Source organism: Cygnus atratus, chromosome 2 (assembly GCF_013377495.2).
Source record: "Cygnus atratus isolate AKBS03 ecotype Queensland, Australia chromosome 2, CAtr_DNAZoo_HiC_assembly, whole genome shotgun sequence".
NCBI lineage: Eukaryota > Metazoa > Chordata > Aves > Anseriformes > Anatidae > Cygnus > Cygnus atratus.
Window position 1 is genome coordinate 42,220,590 of NC_066363.1, and position 19,941 is coordinate 42,240,530.

At 40.7% G+C, this 19,941-nt stretch overlaps 1 protein-coding gene across 1 annotated transcript in view; it reads left to right on the top strand.

The window, feature by feature from the left end:
- Window positions 1-301: 301 nt before the first annotated feature.
- The window catches only part of CMC1 (C-X9-C motif containing 1), a 42,069-nt gene continuing 22,429 nt past the window's right edge, over window positions 302-19,941 (top strand). Inside the window, exons 1-2 of the mRNA XM_035549846.2 lie at window positions 302-497; window positions 11,990-12,082. Of these exons, the coding sequence (XP_035405739.1) occupies window positions 473-497; window positions 11,990-12,082 (118 nt within the window). The 5' untranslated portion in view covers window positions 302-472. The remainder of the gene's footprint in view (window positions 498-11,989; window positions 12,083-19,941) is intronic.

The following is a 19,941-nucleotide window of genomic DNA, read 5'->3' on the forward strand; positions in this document are numbered from 1 at the left end:
CACACTGTAAAATTTGAAAACCTTTATCCTGAACTGTGCAAACTGAAGATAAAAAGGAAACAAAACATAAGCCCTAAATAATTATGGTGTAGAGGGGCTGGAGCCAGCCCCAGGAGCTTGGTCCCAAAGAATTACGGAGCTACGAAGCTGTTTTTATGAAGGGCACAAAGGCTGAAAAAGCGCCAACCCCTCCGCACACTGCGCATGCGCCTGCGCTCCCTCAGCCCTGCCCTCCCTCCCCTTGGCGGCCATCTCGCACTCCCCCCCCCCCCCCACACCGCGCATGCGCCCGGGCTCCCTCAGCATTACCCTCGCTCGCCCCCGCTCCCTCCCGCCGCCTTGCGCGCTCCCGCCGCCGCCCTCCGCCCGGCGCCAGCGCGGGGTGAGAGCGGGGCTGGGTCGCTCCGCGCCTGCGCAGCGGAGGGGTCTCGCTACGCAAAGTGCGCAGCCGCCGGCGTAACGCGGGGCGCAGATGGAGCCTCCCCCCGGCGCTGCAGGTAGGGGCGGCCGCCGCAGGCGTTGGCTGGTGGGCGGGCTGCAGCGGAGCCCCCCCGAAAACCTCCCTTTTCCCCAAAAAAACCTCCCTCTTCCCCACCCCGTGCTTCACCTCAGCCGCCCGAGGGTCCTGAGGGAAGTCCACACGGGCTGCCTCTGGGGAAGGGGCGCAGCGCGGCGGCCCCTCGGGCTCCCCTCAGCTTCCAGGCCGCCGCCCCCTCCCTCAGGCGGCCTGAGCGGGGCACGTCGGTGTCTGAGGGCCTGTCCTCCTGCAGAGCGAGACCCCCCCCCCCCCCCCCCCCCCCCCCGTCAGGAGGTCACGACGCCCAGCTGGCCTTCGCCAGAGCTGCTGGAGTCGCGGCTGCTCCTTGGTTAGCCCCATCTCATCCTCAGGATGCCGGCCAGGTTTTCCGTTTCTCATGGAAATGGCTTGGCCTGGTTTTCCAGACCCCGCAAACAGGGCACTGTCATGGTGGCCAAGCTCTGGTGGTGTTAGTATCGTCTAAGCATTCACGTGTTGCAGAATTAAGAAAATGTTATGCAACTTGCGGCTGTATTTCAGCTGGCGGTTGTTCATCCGCAACATAATTCTGCGCCCTGTTGTCCTTTGGGAGAGGTTTGTAGTAATTACAGTAGCTTAAAATAAGCTATTGTGCGTTCTTTGTGTACCAAAAAGGATGGCTCCAAATGTTGGCGTATACCACTGCTTTACTTCCTTATTTACACCTGTAATGCCATTACGTGTGCCTCCCAGCCCATGCTGTAGTTGTGTTTTAGCAGCGGTACTGCTGCTGAGGGTGTACCTTGGGTATATGCACAGTGACACTAATACTGAGATTGATCTGCTAAGCACTGGCATTGCTTACTGACACCTCTCTAAATCTGCTACCTTGTTACCCAGTATCTCTTACGTACCTCCCCCAGCCCAGCCATCGGTCCCTGGCTGTTACGGCTCTGCTGAAAACCTCAGAACGTGAACTGAAAGCAGAGAGGTCTAAGTGAGGTTGTGGAGAAAGAGGAACGATAGCTGCAAGAGGTGTGAGCTGCCCTGTTGGTATCAGTAAGGTGTTAACTCAGATACTCTGGTGCAGTGGTTTTTAATGTCATCGTTAACTGCTTCTTGGCTCACGTATGAGAAAAATAGGAAGAATCACAGTTTAGTAAATTGTTACCACGACTGATGCTCCATTTTAAGGTCATAAAAGACACAGATATTCTCATGGCTTTGCCAGGCAGTAGGGAGTGAATATCAGGGAGTCTTCTGAAGCTCAGAATATAGAAGCTGTAAATTATGCCATGATTTGTATGGAAGGAGTTCTTGGACAGCCACAGTTAGGGAAGGAACTGTAGCTGTGTTATTAGGTGATTACACCCAGTAAATGAATAGGTAGATGAGTCCTTCGAGAAAATTCTGTGTTACTTGATTTTGTTTTATCCTTCTTAAGGATGAATGTGCTGCTGCCTAGCATTGAAGTTTTTTTTTGTATGCAGCACTTCTAAAATTGTCATTGGAAGACGCTACTTTCAGTAGTAGAAATCATGAGTTATTAGCCCATTTTCTTTTCAACTTGCATTTGGTTTTAGTTGTCATTTTCAAATAGTGATGTCTGGATCCCTATTTGAGGACTCATGAGTGCTTAAAGAGAAAAGTAAGATTATTGACAGTAGCTTAGATACACAATACAGGGTTTGGCACCTAGCCTGGTTAGTCTTAGGGGCCTTAAAAACAGGGGTTAAAGGCTGATTTCATAATCATTTTCCTAAGCTACTTGAAGTGTGTGTTTCTGACTGTTTTGTGGTCGTGCGGAAATCTAGGTAGTTAAATACAGCGGCAGTGTATCAGTGGAAGGACTAAATTGGGCTTCCAGAAGGGTTTGGTCTTGTTTTGAAATGAAATGGACAGTAAGACAGAGCTAGCCGAGTATACTGGAAGGAGTGAAATCATGGCTTCGAGTGATAGGAAGAAGTCATGGGAGATAACAGCAGTGTAAAGTCAGTCAGTAAAGGGAAAAAATGTGTATGTAAAAAGAAGAACAGTCTCACCTTTTAATTAAATGTCCTTAGATAACACCAGTGATTAAGAACATAAGTTACCCCCATCATGAGGGGAGTTAAATTGGCTTGACCTTTTTGACGTTCTTAGTGTCTTTGGCCTCCATTGGGAACATGAAGGAAAAGGATAAATGCAATTTCCTAAAGCTGTTTGACAGCACGTTTTAGAGAACTGTTCAGGGAAAAGAACTAAGAAATGGATGATGTGTTGGGGCACTCCGGTGAGTTTTAGAATGCTGAATAGTTTGAAAGGGTTCTTTAGTTGAAAATCCGGAATAACATCAGCAATCATTTTGTGACTGTAACCAAAAGGCTTTCAGTCTCTATTCATGTCAGAACACCTCATGCTCTGCAACTTCTGAAATATTGAATAATCACTGTTGTGTTTTGATCTGTCATGTTAGTTTTTAAGGATTTCATTGATTTTTATCCATGCTGATAGCTCATTAAATCCATAGGTGCAGAAATCAAAGATGAGTAAGACAGGCATTGTTTTGTCTTCTCTCTTGATCCTCGCTTCCATTAAAGAAACATCAAGAAGAATGATATTTGGTCCTGTTATTAAAAAAGCCTTGTTCTTGATTTGTTTGTGGTGTTCATTCCCTGAAATGAAAGACGTGAACTGCATCTGAAGATGCAGAAGTCCCAGAGAAGCTGTTCAACTGTGTCTTGAAAAAAGTGGTTGAAGAACTAAATATTCACTTCCTTAAGGAGTTTAGGCAGATTTTTTTCTATAGAAACCTATTTTTAATTTTCAGAATTGCATGAAATCAAAGAGGAGCCACTAATGCTAATTAGTGGCTATTGAGCATAGTGGGAATAGTGTGGTTAGCATCTCTACTATTAATGACTGGGGTGTTTCACTGGTTGGTAGATTTTCCCGCATATCTCCATCATCCAAGTGCAGGTTACTTTGTTCTTCGTTACCGATTTCTTTTTTTTTTTTTTTTTGTTGTGAATGATTGTGACGTTCTTGAGGTCGCTGCTTAACACATGTGGTCTGTTTACTTCATTTTATGTTCTTCAGATAATTTGTGATTTTTGTGTACCTTACTCTATTTCTTTCTTCAGGTGGAAGCAAGCAATAAATTCTTAGACAACATCTACTGTTAGATAGAAAGGGCATAGGTAGCAGGGATTATACACTCGTGACCACTTTAGACAAAAGGTGCTCAAATGTTTGGGTTTCTCTTGAAAGGTGTGGAACCCTGTGTATAGGAATCCAGTTGTATCCGAGGTGGTGGTAATTTTTGCTGTCCCAGAAAATACAAAATGTGTGTTTTGTTGCTGAAATATTGCTGTATGGTGTCTTGTTTAAGTGACAAGAAGTTGTGCTCAGAAGGGTTTTACGTCAGTTTACAAAGTGAATCATTCAGAAGTTTTACAGTAGTAGAACTAAGGCGCTCTGGGCTGTTTTAATCCTCAGCTGGTCCACAGCCCTAGTTGTCACTCATTTTGTATTTTGTGTATTTTGCTAGAATCTTCATCTACAGCTGTCAGAAGGGATTTGGGGCGGGGTAGGATGGTTGCTTGTAGGTTGCTCCCACCCTAACCTTTCCTAACTGGCAGGTCTGTCATACCTGTACCTGTTTGGGATAGTGTTAGTGAACCAGCACAGTAAATATTAAGCCCTGATCTGTAGTTAATTCTTCTTGTCTTTTAAGTGGCTCTGCTATGTGATCAGGCATGTAAAAAAAACAAACCTCCCTGTGTCAAACAAACTGTACAGGAAACTTCAGGCTTGGCTTTACTTCTTAGTCAGTAGATGTATGAGCATTTGGAAGCCACTTGTAATTAACAAATAAGTGCGGTCAGGTTTGCTTTTCCTTTTCTTTCTAGATATTACAGACTAGCCGTAATATAGTCATTGTTCGTTTTTAGCAAACAGGCTTGTCAGTATTCTTGTAATCCAGTACTGCCATATTGCAAGAACACATGAGCCCCAAAGCAAAATGTAAGATAACAAATTCAGCCAGTGAAAAAGGTGAAAATTGACTTTGAGGTGATGATAGAATAGTGAGAAGTTAAAGCTTTCGAAATTTTCCCTGGTGTTGTCATCCCTGTACTCCATCTTAATTTAAAATGATGTGAATATTAGATAGAAAAATCTCAAAATCTGTAACTTTTTAAATACAAAAAAATTTATTCATATACAGTTGGAGGAAAAAAAAAAAAAGGTTGTTGTAGAGAAGCTGCGCTGATCAGCCTCTTCTGCGTTTCAGTGAGTGTTTCAGGATATCACTTATGTTACTTCACTTGGATTATAACATTTCTATCGCTGTGTGTTGCCCTTCGATACTCTAAAACCTTAGCAGAAAGCAAAGTACTTCAGACTCTAGTTCCTATGCAAACACCTATGTGCAAATGAAGCTACCAAGCTCAGTGACATTTCACATATGCGTAAAGATATTTAGTCCTGGTCCATTGTGTCTTGGTTCACGCTGGATGTTTTTGACTGATAAAATTCATTGCTTTTAGCAGGATCCTGAATATTTTTGTGGGACCAAAGTTAACAAAGGAGTATGCTGAAACTATTTGTCACTTTGGCCCTGTGAGCTTCCTGGCAGTAAGGGCACAGGAGACGGCCCATGGCTATAGGATTGGGTACTTAAAGTATTAATTTCATCTTCAACAAGTATTTAGATACGTATTTTAAAAAAATAACCAAACCAAAACAACAACAACAAAACAACAACAACAAAAACTACACTTGGAGGAAGAAATCATAGATTTTTAGAAATATCTATTTTTTTCTGCCCATGACTTTAATAGGTCTATCTCTAAATTTGCTTGCTGCAACGATGTGTGACTTCGTGTTTCAGAGCAGAGTTTTCAAGTAGTTGATAATATATTCAATGATACAGACTTTTTTGATAGCTGTTTTTGTGATGCACATATACACGGATGAATTAGCATGAATTAAGGTAAGATCTGTGGCTGTTACTTGATACAAAGTGGCTAAGCTAGGCAAAATAAAGGAGATGAAAATTTTGAATGCATCCTTTTCCTGGAGGAGTAGTAAGGTATAATTATCTCTGCCCATTCAAAACACAACTGTTACAAGTGCACTAAAATAAATCTGAAATGGGTTTTGGAAAGATTGAACCTCCGGAGTCTATAGAGCCAATAGTCTGATGAAAGGAATGTTTGCCTCTAAGCATACAATTAATGCTGCACTGGTACTTCCTTTATTAATAAAAGTATACTTCCCCAAGCCATTTTATAGTTAGCTCATAGGAAGGGTTTTATTGAGCGCTGTATTTACAGCACAAATAATTTTTGTTGAGTGATAGAAAAATGGCTAAATTCCCAAATTTAATGCACTTCAGTATCTTAGCTATAAACTTGTTATTCATTGTCTAGCCCATTGTATAAACTGTGTTTCTTACTGAAACCCCTAAAATATTCAAAGTATTTCTTGTAGGTACATTTTTTAAAAGTGCGCATAGATGATCTGAACCAAGGAGAACCAAATTACAAGCTGTGTAACTAAATGCGTCTTTTAAAAACTCTTACTGGAGTCGCTTAACTGACTTCCTCTTGGTTGCTAAAGGTGTAAGGCTTCTTCAGATATCTGGACAAGTTTTCAACTTTTTCTCAGTTTTTCTGAGTAATCTGTGTCCCTGCTACATGAGGTCATATGAGAGATGGAAGCAGAGCTGTGAACTCCCAGCAGGCGCAGTGACAAAGGGGTGAGCAGGGTCAGTCTAGCAGTGTTGAGGGAGGGAGGGGAGATGATAAAACTTCTCGTGGGACACTGTTCAGTGAAAGCTTTCTTCTTTGTGCCCCCTTTTTCTAATAGTCTTCTATGACAAGCTGCCTATAGTCTTCTATAGGGCAAGCTGCTACAGTTCCTTTTAGTTTTAGTAAAGCAGCTTTGTGTTTCAACCTCCTCTTGTCCTCTTTACAGGCTTGCTGTCTCTGCACAGGACTACAGTGTTGTCCTCTTTTCCTCAATGCCTTCCTGGGACCTGCAGCTAGAGACTAGAAAGCAGTGAGAGTGTTGCAGTCATCTTCTGTTTTCCTAGCTTCCCACAGAAGGAACTGGATGTGTATTCTCTGCTGTTCTAGTGGTTCTGATGCTCTGGTTCCTACTGATGTTTGTATTTCCAGATTTTTTTCCCAGTTTTTACAAAAATATTGAAAACTGTTGAACCAGATGGCTGTGGTCCTTGACCTTCCATGGCAATAAATAGTTTTAGCACCTAAGAGTTTTAATCAACCACAGAAAACTACTACAGTTGCATTCTTGTGCCCTAGATACTTATTGTATGCAACCAGAGAGCTATGTCAGGCATTGAGATTAGCTAAAACCCACAGATTTTATTTGTGTGAAAAGAAGAAGAAAAAGGAAAAAACTTTAAAATGTGTTCTTAATGTTTTGCTGAATATGGATATCTTCCAGTTTTGTAATCCCTCTTGCCTACCTTTTAATCCTTTACACCATACTGAGATGGTATGGAGAGTGATTTTTCTTTCAGAGGAATGCTCACTTTTCTATAGTTTCTACCCTTCTGTCTTTATTTTGGCAGCTGCAAGCGTAAACTCGTTACCTGTTCTTTATCTTATCTTCTATTCTTTGTCCTCATGAGAAGTGGCAGCGTTTTGGAGTGTGCTGATGTCTTCCTGCCTTCAGGACATTCAGTAGTTTTACCACACCAGTTCCTTAGCTGTAGCCTCACCCTCATTTTCACAAGCCTGGTGGCTGGGATGCGTTAACACCTGCAAACCTGTGTTCGGTTTTGATTCTGGCTTAACTTCCATGTATATTCGTACGTTTGTACAAAATGCTTGTTTTTATTGTTAATCATAGCCCGATTTTTGTAACCTTGACTCACTTAGCTTATGTTCATCCATATTTCCCGTGTAACTTTTGATGGTACAAGTGAATTTCAACAGAATGTAAGAAAAAGGTAGAATCTTAAACGATGAAGTTGCTCTAACGAGCATGCCCAAGTCTTGGGTGGCTGGGGCAGGGTGGGAAGGAGGTGAGGAAAAGCAGCTGCTAACATCTCTTTGGCTTGCTGGCAGCTGAGAGGTAGCGTGTTCTTGTCTCACTTTGCAGCCAAACTAGGATCATCTTGAGCAGCCTTCACGGGAGACCAGGTGAAGTGCATGGAAGTTGCAGATGGGAACCAAGGGTATCGACTTGGAAATGAGAAGGGCAGACCAGGAAAACATATTTCTTACTTGTCTGGGAATAATTTTATTGGTATTTTGAACAGAAAATAAAGCAGTAGGTAAAAAAAACATAGTAGGTGTGTTGTAATGCAGATTCTGTTGGGACTAGTCTGTAGCAAATCTGGTATTAGAATAAGAAATATCTTCGTGCAGAATAGTGAACTATCAAAAGAATTACTTATTCTAGAAATAGTAATATAGTTGAAAAAAGGCAAAAGGAATTGATGGTTTCACATCGTGGTTGTCTCATGTTTTTTGATGAAGTCTTGCTTCTCAGATGTTGTTTCTTTTAAAGTTCTTGCCATATAATGTTACTGCAGAGCTGATTTGGTTAGAGTGATCATGATTTCTTTGCAAGTGCTTATACATTGCTATCAGAAATGCGGTTATTCCACGTGTAAACATATTTTTCTAGCTGGTAGCTGGTATTGTTAATATTTGTACCCTATTTTTCGTTAACATTTTGTATAAATGCTAGGGATGCCAACTTCAATTGTTTTAAGATCCTTCAATGAAAATCACTGTGCATAATACAACGGATAGCTTAGAATCAAGGAAGAATATTAAAATGCTTTAGATACCACAGTTGAAATTCGTGACTAGATACAGTACTGCCCAAGCTGTGCATTAGACCTATTTGGTGATACAGTTGTACTCAGGTCCATGAAGCTACCACCTAGACCTGATAAGATGACTTGAACTGCTCATACTTCTCATGGTTTAAAAACTGATCCTTGCCAACAAACTTTCTTTAAAAAAAAATAATAAATGAGATCATAAGTGGTCTTTATTCTTGTTTCCTTTATAATGTTCTGTAATTACCTTTGAACCACTGTTGTGGTGGTCTTCTGGTTCTTACTGGACGCTGCCCTGTGTCCTGATGTGCCCTCTCCGTCCTGCCTTTTCAGCCCCTCCAGGTTTGACAACATGGGACTAAAAAGCAGGAGTTTGCGTGGAGTGCAGCAGTGTCATGGTTCTGGTTGAGATGGTGTTAACACCAGTGAAGCTACTGACATCATGATGTCTTACATCCCTTTCCTTTTGAATAATCAAACAGAAAATTGGGTACTTCAGCTAAAACCCAGAAATCCCCTTTGACTCTCTGAGGCTGACAAGAGGCTCTCTCCCTGTCTGGAGGATGCCCTTGTCCTGTTTCTTTTTTGGCCCTGAGCTGTGTTCCTTTCTGCTCCCCTCTGTCGGCAGTGGGTGGCTGATCCTTGCTCTGGAGCCCTGTGCTGCCTCGGCTGCTGTCGGAGCTGTCACTGCTGCTGCTGACCTCTGCCAGGCGAGGAAACCCAGGTGCCCTTCTCAGGCCCTGGCTGCTTCTCCGTGATCTGCTGCGTTTCCGTATGTGCTGGGGTGGATACTGATGGATAAAAGTTACATGAAGTAATGGTAGAACGCTGATAATTGGATCTAGTCACTCCAAAGTGTAAATCAGCTGGGAAATGCTTTGTTGCTTGTATTTAAGGAGTTAGTTTTCTGTGTTGAACTGGCTGCTTGCTTACTGTGTGGTTACGTGTGTGCTGGTGCTGATGTGACGGGGTTGGGTGAGGGCAGTTGGGGACTGTCAAATGCCGTTTTAGAGGCAGCTGGCATCCCACTTGCTCTGAAAGAGCAGAAAAGCGTAGGCTATAATTTGAGCCAGGGATGCTCATGACAGCTGCAGTGTTCCCTCTGCTTGTTCCTGCTCTCACACAGTTCTCTTTAATGGACTGTTTATGAATTTATATAGTGAATTGGACTGGAGAATTTATCTAGCTGAGAAGTTGCCTGACAACAAACTTACCTTCAAACCAAATTTCAGTCCCCTTTCAGTCCACAGGGCTGCGAAAGACATCTCTGGCAAAGGGAAAAGCATTGCAGGCATTGGGAGAGGGCAGTAGTGCCAGCTTGCTTTGACTGAAGTTCAAAGTAGAGCTGAGGCAGGTAGGTTGGTGGTGCTGTTTCCTGCCACGTCATTTGGCTCAGGTGACCTGTCCTGCTTTATAAGAAATGTGCTTTAAAGTTTTAAGACAGCTTTGTGCTGTCTAGAACCTAGCAAGTACTCTGTGCAGTAGTTGTACTGATATTCTGAAGAATGTTCAAATGAAGGGTATTTAATTGCAATTTTATTCTCAGACATTGAAATTATCATAAAAGCAAATCAACTTGCTGTGTAAAACATCTTGTTTTCATTCTTTTCACAGAATTGTGGAATGGTTTGGGTTGGAAGGGACCTTAAAGATGACCTCGTTCCAACCCCCTGCCATGGGCAGGGACACCTCCCACCAGACCAGGTTGCCCAAAGCCCCATCCAGCCTGGCCTTGAACACCTCCCGGGATGGGGCATCCACAGCTTCTCTGGGCAGCCTGTGTCAGTGCCTCACCACCCTCTCAGTGAAGAATTTCTTCCTTATCTTATCTAAACCTACCCTCTGTTAGTGTAAAGCCATGACCCCTTGTCCTGTCACTACAACCCCTGACAGAGTCCCTCCCCAGCTTTCCCATAGGCCCCCTTTAGGCACTGGAAGGCCCCTATAAGGTCTCCCTGGAGCCTTCTCCAGGCTGAACAACCCCAACTCCCTCAGCCTGTCTTCGTAGGAGAGGTGCTCCAGCCCTTTGAACATCCTTGTGGCTTCCTTTGGGCTCATTCTAATACTTCCATGTCCTTCTTGTGCTGGAGACCTCAGAGCTGAACGCAGCGCTCCAGGTGGGGTCTCTGGAGAGCAGAGCAGAGGGGAGAATCGCCTCCCTCGCCCTGCTGGCCGTACTTCTTTTGATGCAGCCCAGGATGCAGTTGGCTTTCTGGGCTGCAAGCGTGCGTTGCCAGCTCATGTTGAGCTTCTTATCCACCAGCATCCTCAGGTCCTTCTCCTCAGGGCTGCTCTCAATCCATTCTCTCCCCAGCCTGTATTTGTGCTTTTGCTGTAGAAATTCCAAGTAATACATTTTGAGAATATAAGTTTTTAGTTCTGATTCTGTGTATTGGCCATCATAATGCTCTGTTTTGTTACCAGATTCCCCTGTTAATACTGCAGATTCAATAATGTGTAGCCTTATAGCATTACTAAACTTTAAAAGATGGTGGGTTAAAAATGACCGGAGAAATGTAAATCTTTGTTGCCTTTTGATCTAGAAGTAACTGCAGATACTCTGAAAAATAGCGCTTGAGAAGGGGTAGGTAACTTAAATTCTGCATGTTTTCTGAATTCAGTATATCATGCTTTTTCTTTCATTTCATCTAAGTTTTAAATAAGCTATTTAAAAATGGAATGAACGTCAGTCAAAATAACGGCATATCTGACCGTTTTTTTAATGTGAGCATCACAGCTGATTCTGTGTTGAAGAGTAATACCAACATCAAAGGATAAATAAATAGTGTGTTTGGGGAGGAAATTGAGTATAATGATGTTGGACTACACCATTTTCTGTACAAATATCCCTTAAAGGGCTTTTAAATCAGAACCTTAGAAGTAAAAAGCTGTGCTTGATAAATTCTCACCCCTTTGCTTTGAAGAGAGTGGATTGGGTGGGGCGGGGAAAGCACTGCATTTCCACACAGTCCGTGTTATTTAAGTATATCCAAAATCACTAGTTGTACTCACAGTACTGAATTCTGTTTTGAGGCAGCTGAATGCAAACTGCAACAAACTGCAACTCTCCTTTTAAATGTAGAATTCAGGCTTCAGTGTTTGCTCTTGTTAAGTTGGTTTTCTCAGTGAAAAAACTTGCAGACCCTGCATGTAAGCAAATGGTTAGTTTTTTTCAAAGAACGTAGGTCTTTAATCTACTACATCATTAATGTAGTAATAAAACTTCCATGCACTGCTCTAATATGGGCTATACTTCTCTGCTTTATTATGGGAGTAAAAAAGCTGTAGTTTGTAAAGATAATGCAGATAGAAAAATATTAGTATCCCGAATTAAACATAATTCTCAATCTTTGTACAGTCTGTATGCAGATCTTTTAATTAGTAAGATAGAAAGTTGAATGTGCTGCCAGAATTTTTTCTATTATTTTTAGTTCATTTGGCATATTAAACAGAACAGAAACTTACAGGATAATGCTCGTACCTGTATCTAAGCAATTTTTAATCTTGGGACTTTCTTGCTTTTCAGTGTGTGCTCCTTCTGCAGCGTTTTCTGGTGCTAGTTAGTTACAGGTGGAGTATACTAGTATCTGTTCTATAAGCAATGCTATGTTATTTCTGTGGATTCGCTTTATTTTGTATAGAAAAATATTTTTTTTCCTCTTTTTTTGTTTCTGGCTCTCTTGCAGAGAATTCTAAGCTGAGACATGTAGAAAAAGATGTCTTGATTCCAGTAATAATGAGAGACCGAGCCAAGGAGCTTTGTTCAGATAAAGTGCAAGGTAAGAGTCAAATATTCATTGGGAGATCAGATGTACTCACTTTTGTGCCCTGAATATAATCCTTATTTTTGACAAGTAGTCAGAGAATTAATATGTATGATCTGCATCATATCTGTTTGCTTCAAAACCAGTAATACAGTGTATGAGTCTGCCAGGTTGGCTTGCACTGCTTGGTTATGTGGACTGCTTTCCAAAATGACTTGGTTTTGATTGTTATCTGATTGATAGAAAACTTTCCACATCTCGATCTAGACTAGGTGGTGACAGAGCAACACAGGAGTTGCTTGTACCGTTTATAATACCTATATAAATGGTGTTGTTTCACGTGAGCCTTCACGTAGGGTCTCCTTGATTATAACACTTATTTACTATATAATGCAGCCTTTCCCCACTCCAGTGCTTTGATGGTACTTGCACATGGAGATGTGTTATTAGACAGACATTGAAACAGGCTGATGCAGTCTGCTTTTGCATGTTTTCATTTTCTTTTGAAGAGTACTGGACAATAAGTCTGTAAAGTTGGATTTCAACACTCAACTATTCACATATTCATGGAAGAAATTTACAACTTTCTGGAGTTAGAGCTGCTCACACGCATGGACTAGCTGAGAGTGTTGATGTAAGATTGGGAAAAAAATGTAAAGTACAGGATTACTCTATACAAGTGGCATGCTTTCAGTGGGACGCTTGCCTCTCGTCATCTAAATTCTAAAGCTGAAAGGGCCATTGGAGAGAGATTCAAAGAACGTCTGCTGCAGGAGGAGCCCTAGGAAGTTAGGGAAATGTCCCTGAGCTCTTGTGAACAAGTTACAGGGAACCGAATCTGACAGAGAGCTGTTACCTGGGTTATAAAACAAAATCTTAGAAAGGTAATAGCTTCAGAAAACAAGCATATAAGGCATCCACAGCCATAGCACACGAAACAGAGAAAGAAAACTGAGTTACTAGAGAACCATTCCTGCAAAAGGACAGTTGTGATGAGAATTGGTGTTTCAAGCTATCTGGAATCACAGAAGAAGCTGTGAGGCTGTTCCTTGAGTAACGGATATTTCAGAGATGGGCACAGTTACAATGGACCAGTATTTTTTTAAGCAGATTATTTTAGGGGGTCCACAAAAGACGTGATGGAGTACTGTCATAATGATATTCAGCTAGGTAGGAAAAGAGTTGGGAATATGTACCAGAAGGAGGTGGGATCAGATGACATGTACCTTCCAATGCTGCCAGAAGGCCTTCATACGCTTTCTCATTTTGTAGTTGAAAATTTTTTACTTTGAATGCTGTTCTTGTTGGGAGGAGAAATGAAGAAAGGCAGTTAGAGGAATGTGGATCTTTTGAAAGAGGATTTCCGTTAAAAATAATTTGTGTACTATTTGTATTATTTTCTTTTGGGATAGACCACAGTGGTGTCTGTATGGTGCTGTGGATTTTTTTTGGAGTGGGATGGGGAACAGACTTTTTTTTTTCCCCCATATATTTTCTTTGTGTAAAATTAGGATGTTGGTTTCAGCTTCTAAGTTTTGTGACAGCCATCCATATTGGAGATCCTTGAGTTGAGGGCTGTGGACTATTACCTTTGCTGCTTCTCCATGGTTTTGCCTCTGTAAATTTTAAAGCAAATTTCTGTCATAATTATCTTCCCTGTGGTGTTAGCCAAAACTATAGATATATTTTCATCTGAATAGAGTTCAGTTATGTGTCTTCTGAAAAATGAGGTTTGTGGATGCATCAGTCTTCCTTTCTTCTGTTAGCTGGAAGCCAGTTTTGATCAAATCGTGTGAAAGAGGTGGAAACTGAATATTTCCTATGCAATTTTTGTGATCAAATAGATGAACAAAATCTACATTCGTATCAATACCACGAAAAAGGTGGTTCAGGCATCTTTTTGTCTACCTTCTAATAGCAGGGTGGAGAGCAGGCCATGGGAAGTGAAAGGTTAAACGGGAGAAATTATCATCTCTCATATCCATTGTGAAATTATTCCTGGAATAAATTTGTCTTGTTAGTACACAGGGATAGGTGTTAATCAGAGTAAATAGACTATGGTTTTTATGCAGTAAACAATTACAAGCTATGAACATAAGCTGTGTAATTAAGTAATCAAAACTCCTGAAATCCAGTTGGTGTGCTGCAGAGTGCATGTGTATGAAATTGCTGTTTACACTAAGTTGTAGGTGCTCATTTAACTCGTTCTTGTTTTTTTTTTTTTCTGCTTTATGTTAATTTTGTTTGACCAACTCCTACTGGTATACCTTTGTTTCATTTTTGTCTCTCGGAAATTGTGGTAAATGCATTGGAAGTGTAGGAAACAAAGCTATTCTACAATTATGGGCCTTTACAATTGACTTGATCATGCTAGGTTCCTGTCTAGCCCTATGGGGAGCCCCTATACATTCAGTAGTTCTCTGCATGAGCATGGGGTCCATCTGTATCCAGGCCGTTACCTTAGCCTGCAGCTATACCACCTAGAGCTGCGTGCTTATCAGAGCTAATAAAGCAAGCAGTGACAGCCTGTCCAGCATGTGTTCGAGAGGCATCCAGGGAAAAGAAACCCCAAGGGTTGAAAAATAAAAAGAATAAATAAAAAAAAAAAAGATTTTGTTAACTCAAGAGGTGATACTGCTACCCTGGCATGGTTAAATGGGTGACCCGGTGCTGTGCTGGGGTGTTAGTTTAACAGAGTAGCTTAGGGATGAAATAACCATGCAAGTGTGTCCATTTTAAAGATAATTTGTAAGAACAATGTAGAATTGAGGCTGGTTATGTTTCATTTTAGTTATTTAAATTTATTTTGAACTTTTTTCAGATTGATAGTATGGTTCTTGTGAGTGCTGCATGTTTCTCAAGAATTTAGTACATCTTAAATACAGAAATTATGCTGCAACTAAGGTTTTCAAGCACTTTTCCAGTGAAAATTACTATATTAGTACTTTTGTTAAGAGGGTAAAGATGCTTTCTGAAGAACACAAATCAATTTTCCATGACCATTACATAAATATGCTAATATCCCTGAGCTGTATGTATGTGAAATTGTGGACTCTTATTGGAGTATCATAAAAAGAAAGCTATTTTCCTGAAGTGTTATAAAAACAACAACAACAAAAGAAATCAAAAAACTCAACCACAAGACATAACATATTCAGTGTACTTATACAGACAGTATCAAGAGCCATATTAAGTACATGCTTTCCTGTATTAGTGTATACTTGGTATATAAAATACATGCTTACAAACTGAAGTAGCTAAAAGGAGTGTTTTATCTGCTGTCATCTTCCATTGCTTTTATAAAATCATTTCTTAATTAAGACAAAATTTAGATTGCAAAAAGAAAGTACTCAGATCATTGAATCAGTCATGAGACCTTGATATCAGTCACAAAACCTTAATTTTGTATTATATTTTCTGTAAACGTTTTGTGTATTTGTTGTGTTAGAAGGCAATTCTCTCCCACCTCCCCAAACCCTACAATCTCTTTTTTTTCCTTTTTGTTTGGACAAAAAACAGTCTTGCTCTAGTGACAAGGGGCTTTAGTCCTAAACTTTTTTTCCTCTAAGTTTTCTTGTCTGCTATCGTTTGATGGTCTGTGTTTGGGAATTCAAAGGTCAGCGAGAGTGACTTGCAGTTCTCTTACATAATTATGACTCTATACTTGTCAAGTTCCCAGGGTTCATGTAGGCAAATGACCTCTCTGCTTTCCAGGATGAATACAGGAAAAGCTAGTTCAGATCAGCCTGGTTCTGCCATTATGAAGCAATGAAGTAAAGAAAATAGTTTGTGTGATTGAAGAGCTGATCCCGCATACAACTCTACAAGTAAAATAAGAATGAGGCCATTTCTCATTTGAAGTTTGTCATGGAAGGAACAAATTTGGCCAAGAAGACAAGTGCTTGTGTTTTTTTTTTTTTAAATATATGGGAAAGAGACAAAAGGGAGATGATTTCTACCTCTGCTGAGTTGGGGGACCTTCCCTGGAGCAAGCTGTTAGGTTGTTTCTGGTGTCTGTAGGAAGCATGTAATTAGGGCAACTGGATTTACATTGCCAAAAATACTCTTTAAGATACTTGGCAATGCTTTAAAAAAGGGTTTGGAAACCGTGGCTGGAAAAGGACATTTCCAAGCAGCCACCCTCCTCCCGTTCTCCATGTTTGCCATTAGCCTTCTCTTCCTCAGGGCTCATGTTGATACTTAGTGAAAATGATGGGATGCAACACCACTGCAGGCTTCTCTACAGTAGAGCATGACCAGTGTCAACCAGAGTTTTGATAACGTGCAGTTAGTTACTCAACAGTCCTGTCACTGACATTATCTCTGTCCCCGTAGGGGCTACCTGCTCTGGACCGTGACCCTTACACCTGACACATCAAGGCCCATAAAAAGAAAGAAATTTCTGATTGAAGTACATTTGATGCTGCACATTTAAATGTCCAAGCACGCCTTCAGATCTGTTTCTCCAAAAAAGTCTTGTTACATATATATATATTCCTATATAAGAAATGCAGATAATGAAATGTGTGAACTAGCAAATTTCAGCTTGATGTTACTCAGTGGCATTGCTCACTTTCCTTTGTAATACAGGCCAAGATCTATTAATTGATGCAGACCATTGCTAATGCTGGGAGAAGATTAACCTGTTGGTACCTACAGTCATGGTTCTGAAGTTAACACTGGCAGATGCCAAGACCGATAGTATTGGGAAATTAAATAATAGCTCACTTCTTAAAATGTTGACCAGTCTTATTTTCGTGAAGCAAATTGAAACTAAAAACACCATTCGTAACTGAATTCTGCTCACCTGCTTTGCCTCGTTGTGAAAATATGGTCCTTAGAATCTTTTTAAAATTCACATATTTTAGAAGTATATGGGGATATTTAGAATATATAGTATATGGGTATAGTATATGTTATATAGTATATGGGTACATATTAGAAGTATATCTTCTAATTGACTGAATCAAAAAGATAAACTAACTGATAAAAGTCAGTGATTTAACTTGACAAATCCGGGCAACTTTTTTTTACTGAGCCGCTGTCACCAGAGCTTTCTTACACATGCTTCTGTACGCATTGATCAGAGTTTAGAAATCCTGAGAGGCTGCATGGGAGGAATCATAAACTTTATGACTGGAAGAGACATCTTCTAGGAGAGTGAAAAAAGAATGCTACCTTACTACCTGCAACTTCATTTCTCTGAGAGAAAGGTTAGACTAATTTGAGAACATCATTTCAATTGAGACACAAAACTGCAGGTAGAGAAGGGGAGAAAAATGTTATCCTCCATTTCTATATTATCTGCAATTATTAATTAAAGTACATTAATTTTTAAAGTACATTATAGTCATATTGTGTGTGACCCCATGAATGACTGCATGAAGTCATTGAGATTACTGTTGTACATGCTGTGCAGTTGTCAGTTATTTAAATGTTGTGTTTTGATGGTGTACAGCTACATTTAGTAGTGGTAATAAATTACTAGGTGTTTTTTCCCTGGTTAGTGTTCCTGAGAGTAAGATGCTGATTTTTTATGATGTTTGTGTCTGTGCCCAATAGTTTTTATCTTTGGGAAAGGATTCAGGTCTATGTATTTCCAGCGAACATTTACTCTCATCACATTTAACCATGTGAATTAATACAATCTCTAGAGGGATTACGGTATATTGAGCTTTGCTCCAACAAACCGAGCAGAGGGAACAGCTATATGTAAATTACAATTCTAGATCTCGTGGTCTTTTATGAATGATACTTACAGCATTAGCTAGCCAAAGCTAATGTAGGGGATTTCATAGAAAAGAAATATGAGAGCATATTGTGTGGCTTGGTGATGGAAATGTAAGTATCCTAACTACTGTTAGGACTTCCAAGAAAATGTCTGGGGAGGGAACTTACCCTATTTGATTTTTTTCCTTCCCCCCCACCCCCCCATGTCATTTCAACCCAGCTGATCACAAGAAATGGGTCAGACTGCTAGCTTTACCACTGCAACTTAGTTGTGTAGGTTTTTTTTATTTTTTTATTAGGGAATGGAACAGCTTTTACAGGGACAAAGAGAAATGAAATCACTTTCAATGAAAGAAAGAGGCCTCATTATAGCCACCAACAGCAGTTATTGACAGCTACACTTCCTATTAACAACGAGCATTTAAGAGTTTGGCTGTTGGATCTTTGGACTTGATCTAATTTGCTAGCATTAATTAGTTTCTTTTGAGCACAGACACTTGGTGCTCACAGCTATAGATTTGGAGGACTAATTAGGACAGAAAATTGAACAGAATGGGGTAAGGCATTAACCTTCAACCATTACCAGCTGGGGCTCTGATAAAGACCACAGAGTCCAAATGCTCCTATTCATGCAAAGAGTACTCTAATGAATATCAATTTCAGCCAGGTTGCCACATCCTACAAGCACTGTCTTAATTTTGATTAGCTTACCTGTTATAGATTTTTAGGTATAGATATTGAAGTGATGTTCGTAGTTCAGAGCTCATACCTTGATATGTTATCTGTGATCTGTCTACTCTTTGGGTTTTCTCAAGTTAGAGATTTTACTGGTTTCTTAATTTCTGATTGTTTTCCCCTTCTGGCATAAATATATAAACATGGCATAGATTAATTACAGAATATTAACAAATGCTGGTTTAAATAGAGGATGCCTCCATGGATGTTGATTACTGTAGTACATGGGCAATAATACCCGTGAGGAGGACTGACCAAGCGAACTGCTGGAGTTTGAACAATAGGATAGCTTCTTCGCAGCTCTTCTGAGGAGTTGAAGGCATTCTGTTGTGGCGTGAAGTTGGGGATACGGTTTCAGGAGGAAAACTGTTCTTTCAGACCTTGGGTTGATAGTTTTAACATGTGCAGAATGGAAGTATTTCACCTGTATATGCAGAAATGAGAAAAACAATTCTTTGTTCTTTTGTGCCTTTCTTGGATGGTTGGAAGTGTTGGAGTTGGAACTAAGGCCCAAATCCTCTTCATCAGCTGTTTCCGCTCTTTAGTCATATCCGACCCCCTGACAAACTGCCCATCCGTTCTGGATCATTGCTTCTCTCTTCATTGCTGCTGCTTTTACACCTGGGAATTCCTTGCCCGGTCATGAGAAGTGTCAGTCTCTTCTTTGAGATCCCTTCTTCAAACTCTTCTTTCGCGAAGCACACTAGAATTAATGTGCGCCTTCTGACTTTTTGAAGAATTAGATCTCGTTGGGTTATGTCTGGTGTTCAGCTATTTGAGTCTAAGATGGCCTTCTGTGTGCTCTGATTCCCAGTTCTCCTATGGGCTGACTCTGTACTGTTGGCTTGAATAGCTGGTTCTGTGTCAGAGGTTCCTTTGGTGTAAGCTGTGAAGACACAGAAATGCAAACTTCCCCTAGCTGCTGATCGTACGCAAGTTGGTGGTATTTAGATCAACCTTAGAACCACTTTTGCTGCCTGGCTGAGTTGGATGTTCGTAGTGCAGAGGTCAGTGGTTAGGAAAGATATGGTCCAGTTCTTTGTTTTCTTAGTCCTCCCAACAAAAGAGGGAGGCCAGTGTGGTTATGGGTGCTGCCTCTTACTAAGACCATGTTTGAATTTTTTCCTAGGTGTGGTATTCGCTGTTTGCTGATTCTTAGTTTTCTTTCCCAGTTGACACTTGATTCTTCCATGTCAGTCATTATCACTGCCAGGAAGTGAGAACATACTTGGAATTCTGTAGGTTTTTATTATTTATTTATTTATTTATTTATTTTCTATTTATCAGTGGTGGTGATAGCCTGCAGATACCATAGCTCAGGCATTAGCATTCCAGTATTATATTACTGTGGCGTAGTTGCACATCGCAACCCATTGTTCATGGTAGTACATCTGACTAACTGTTACTTT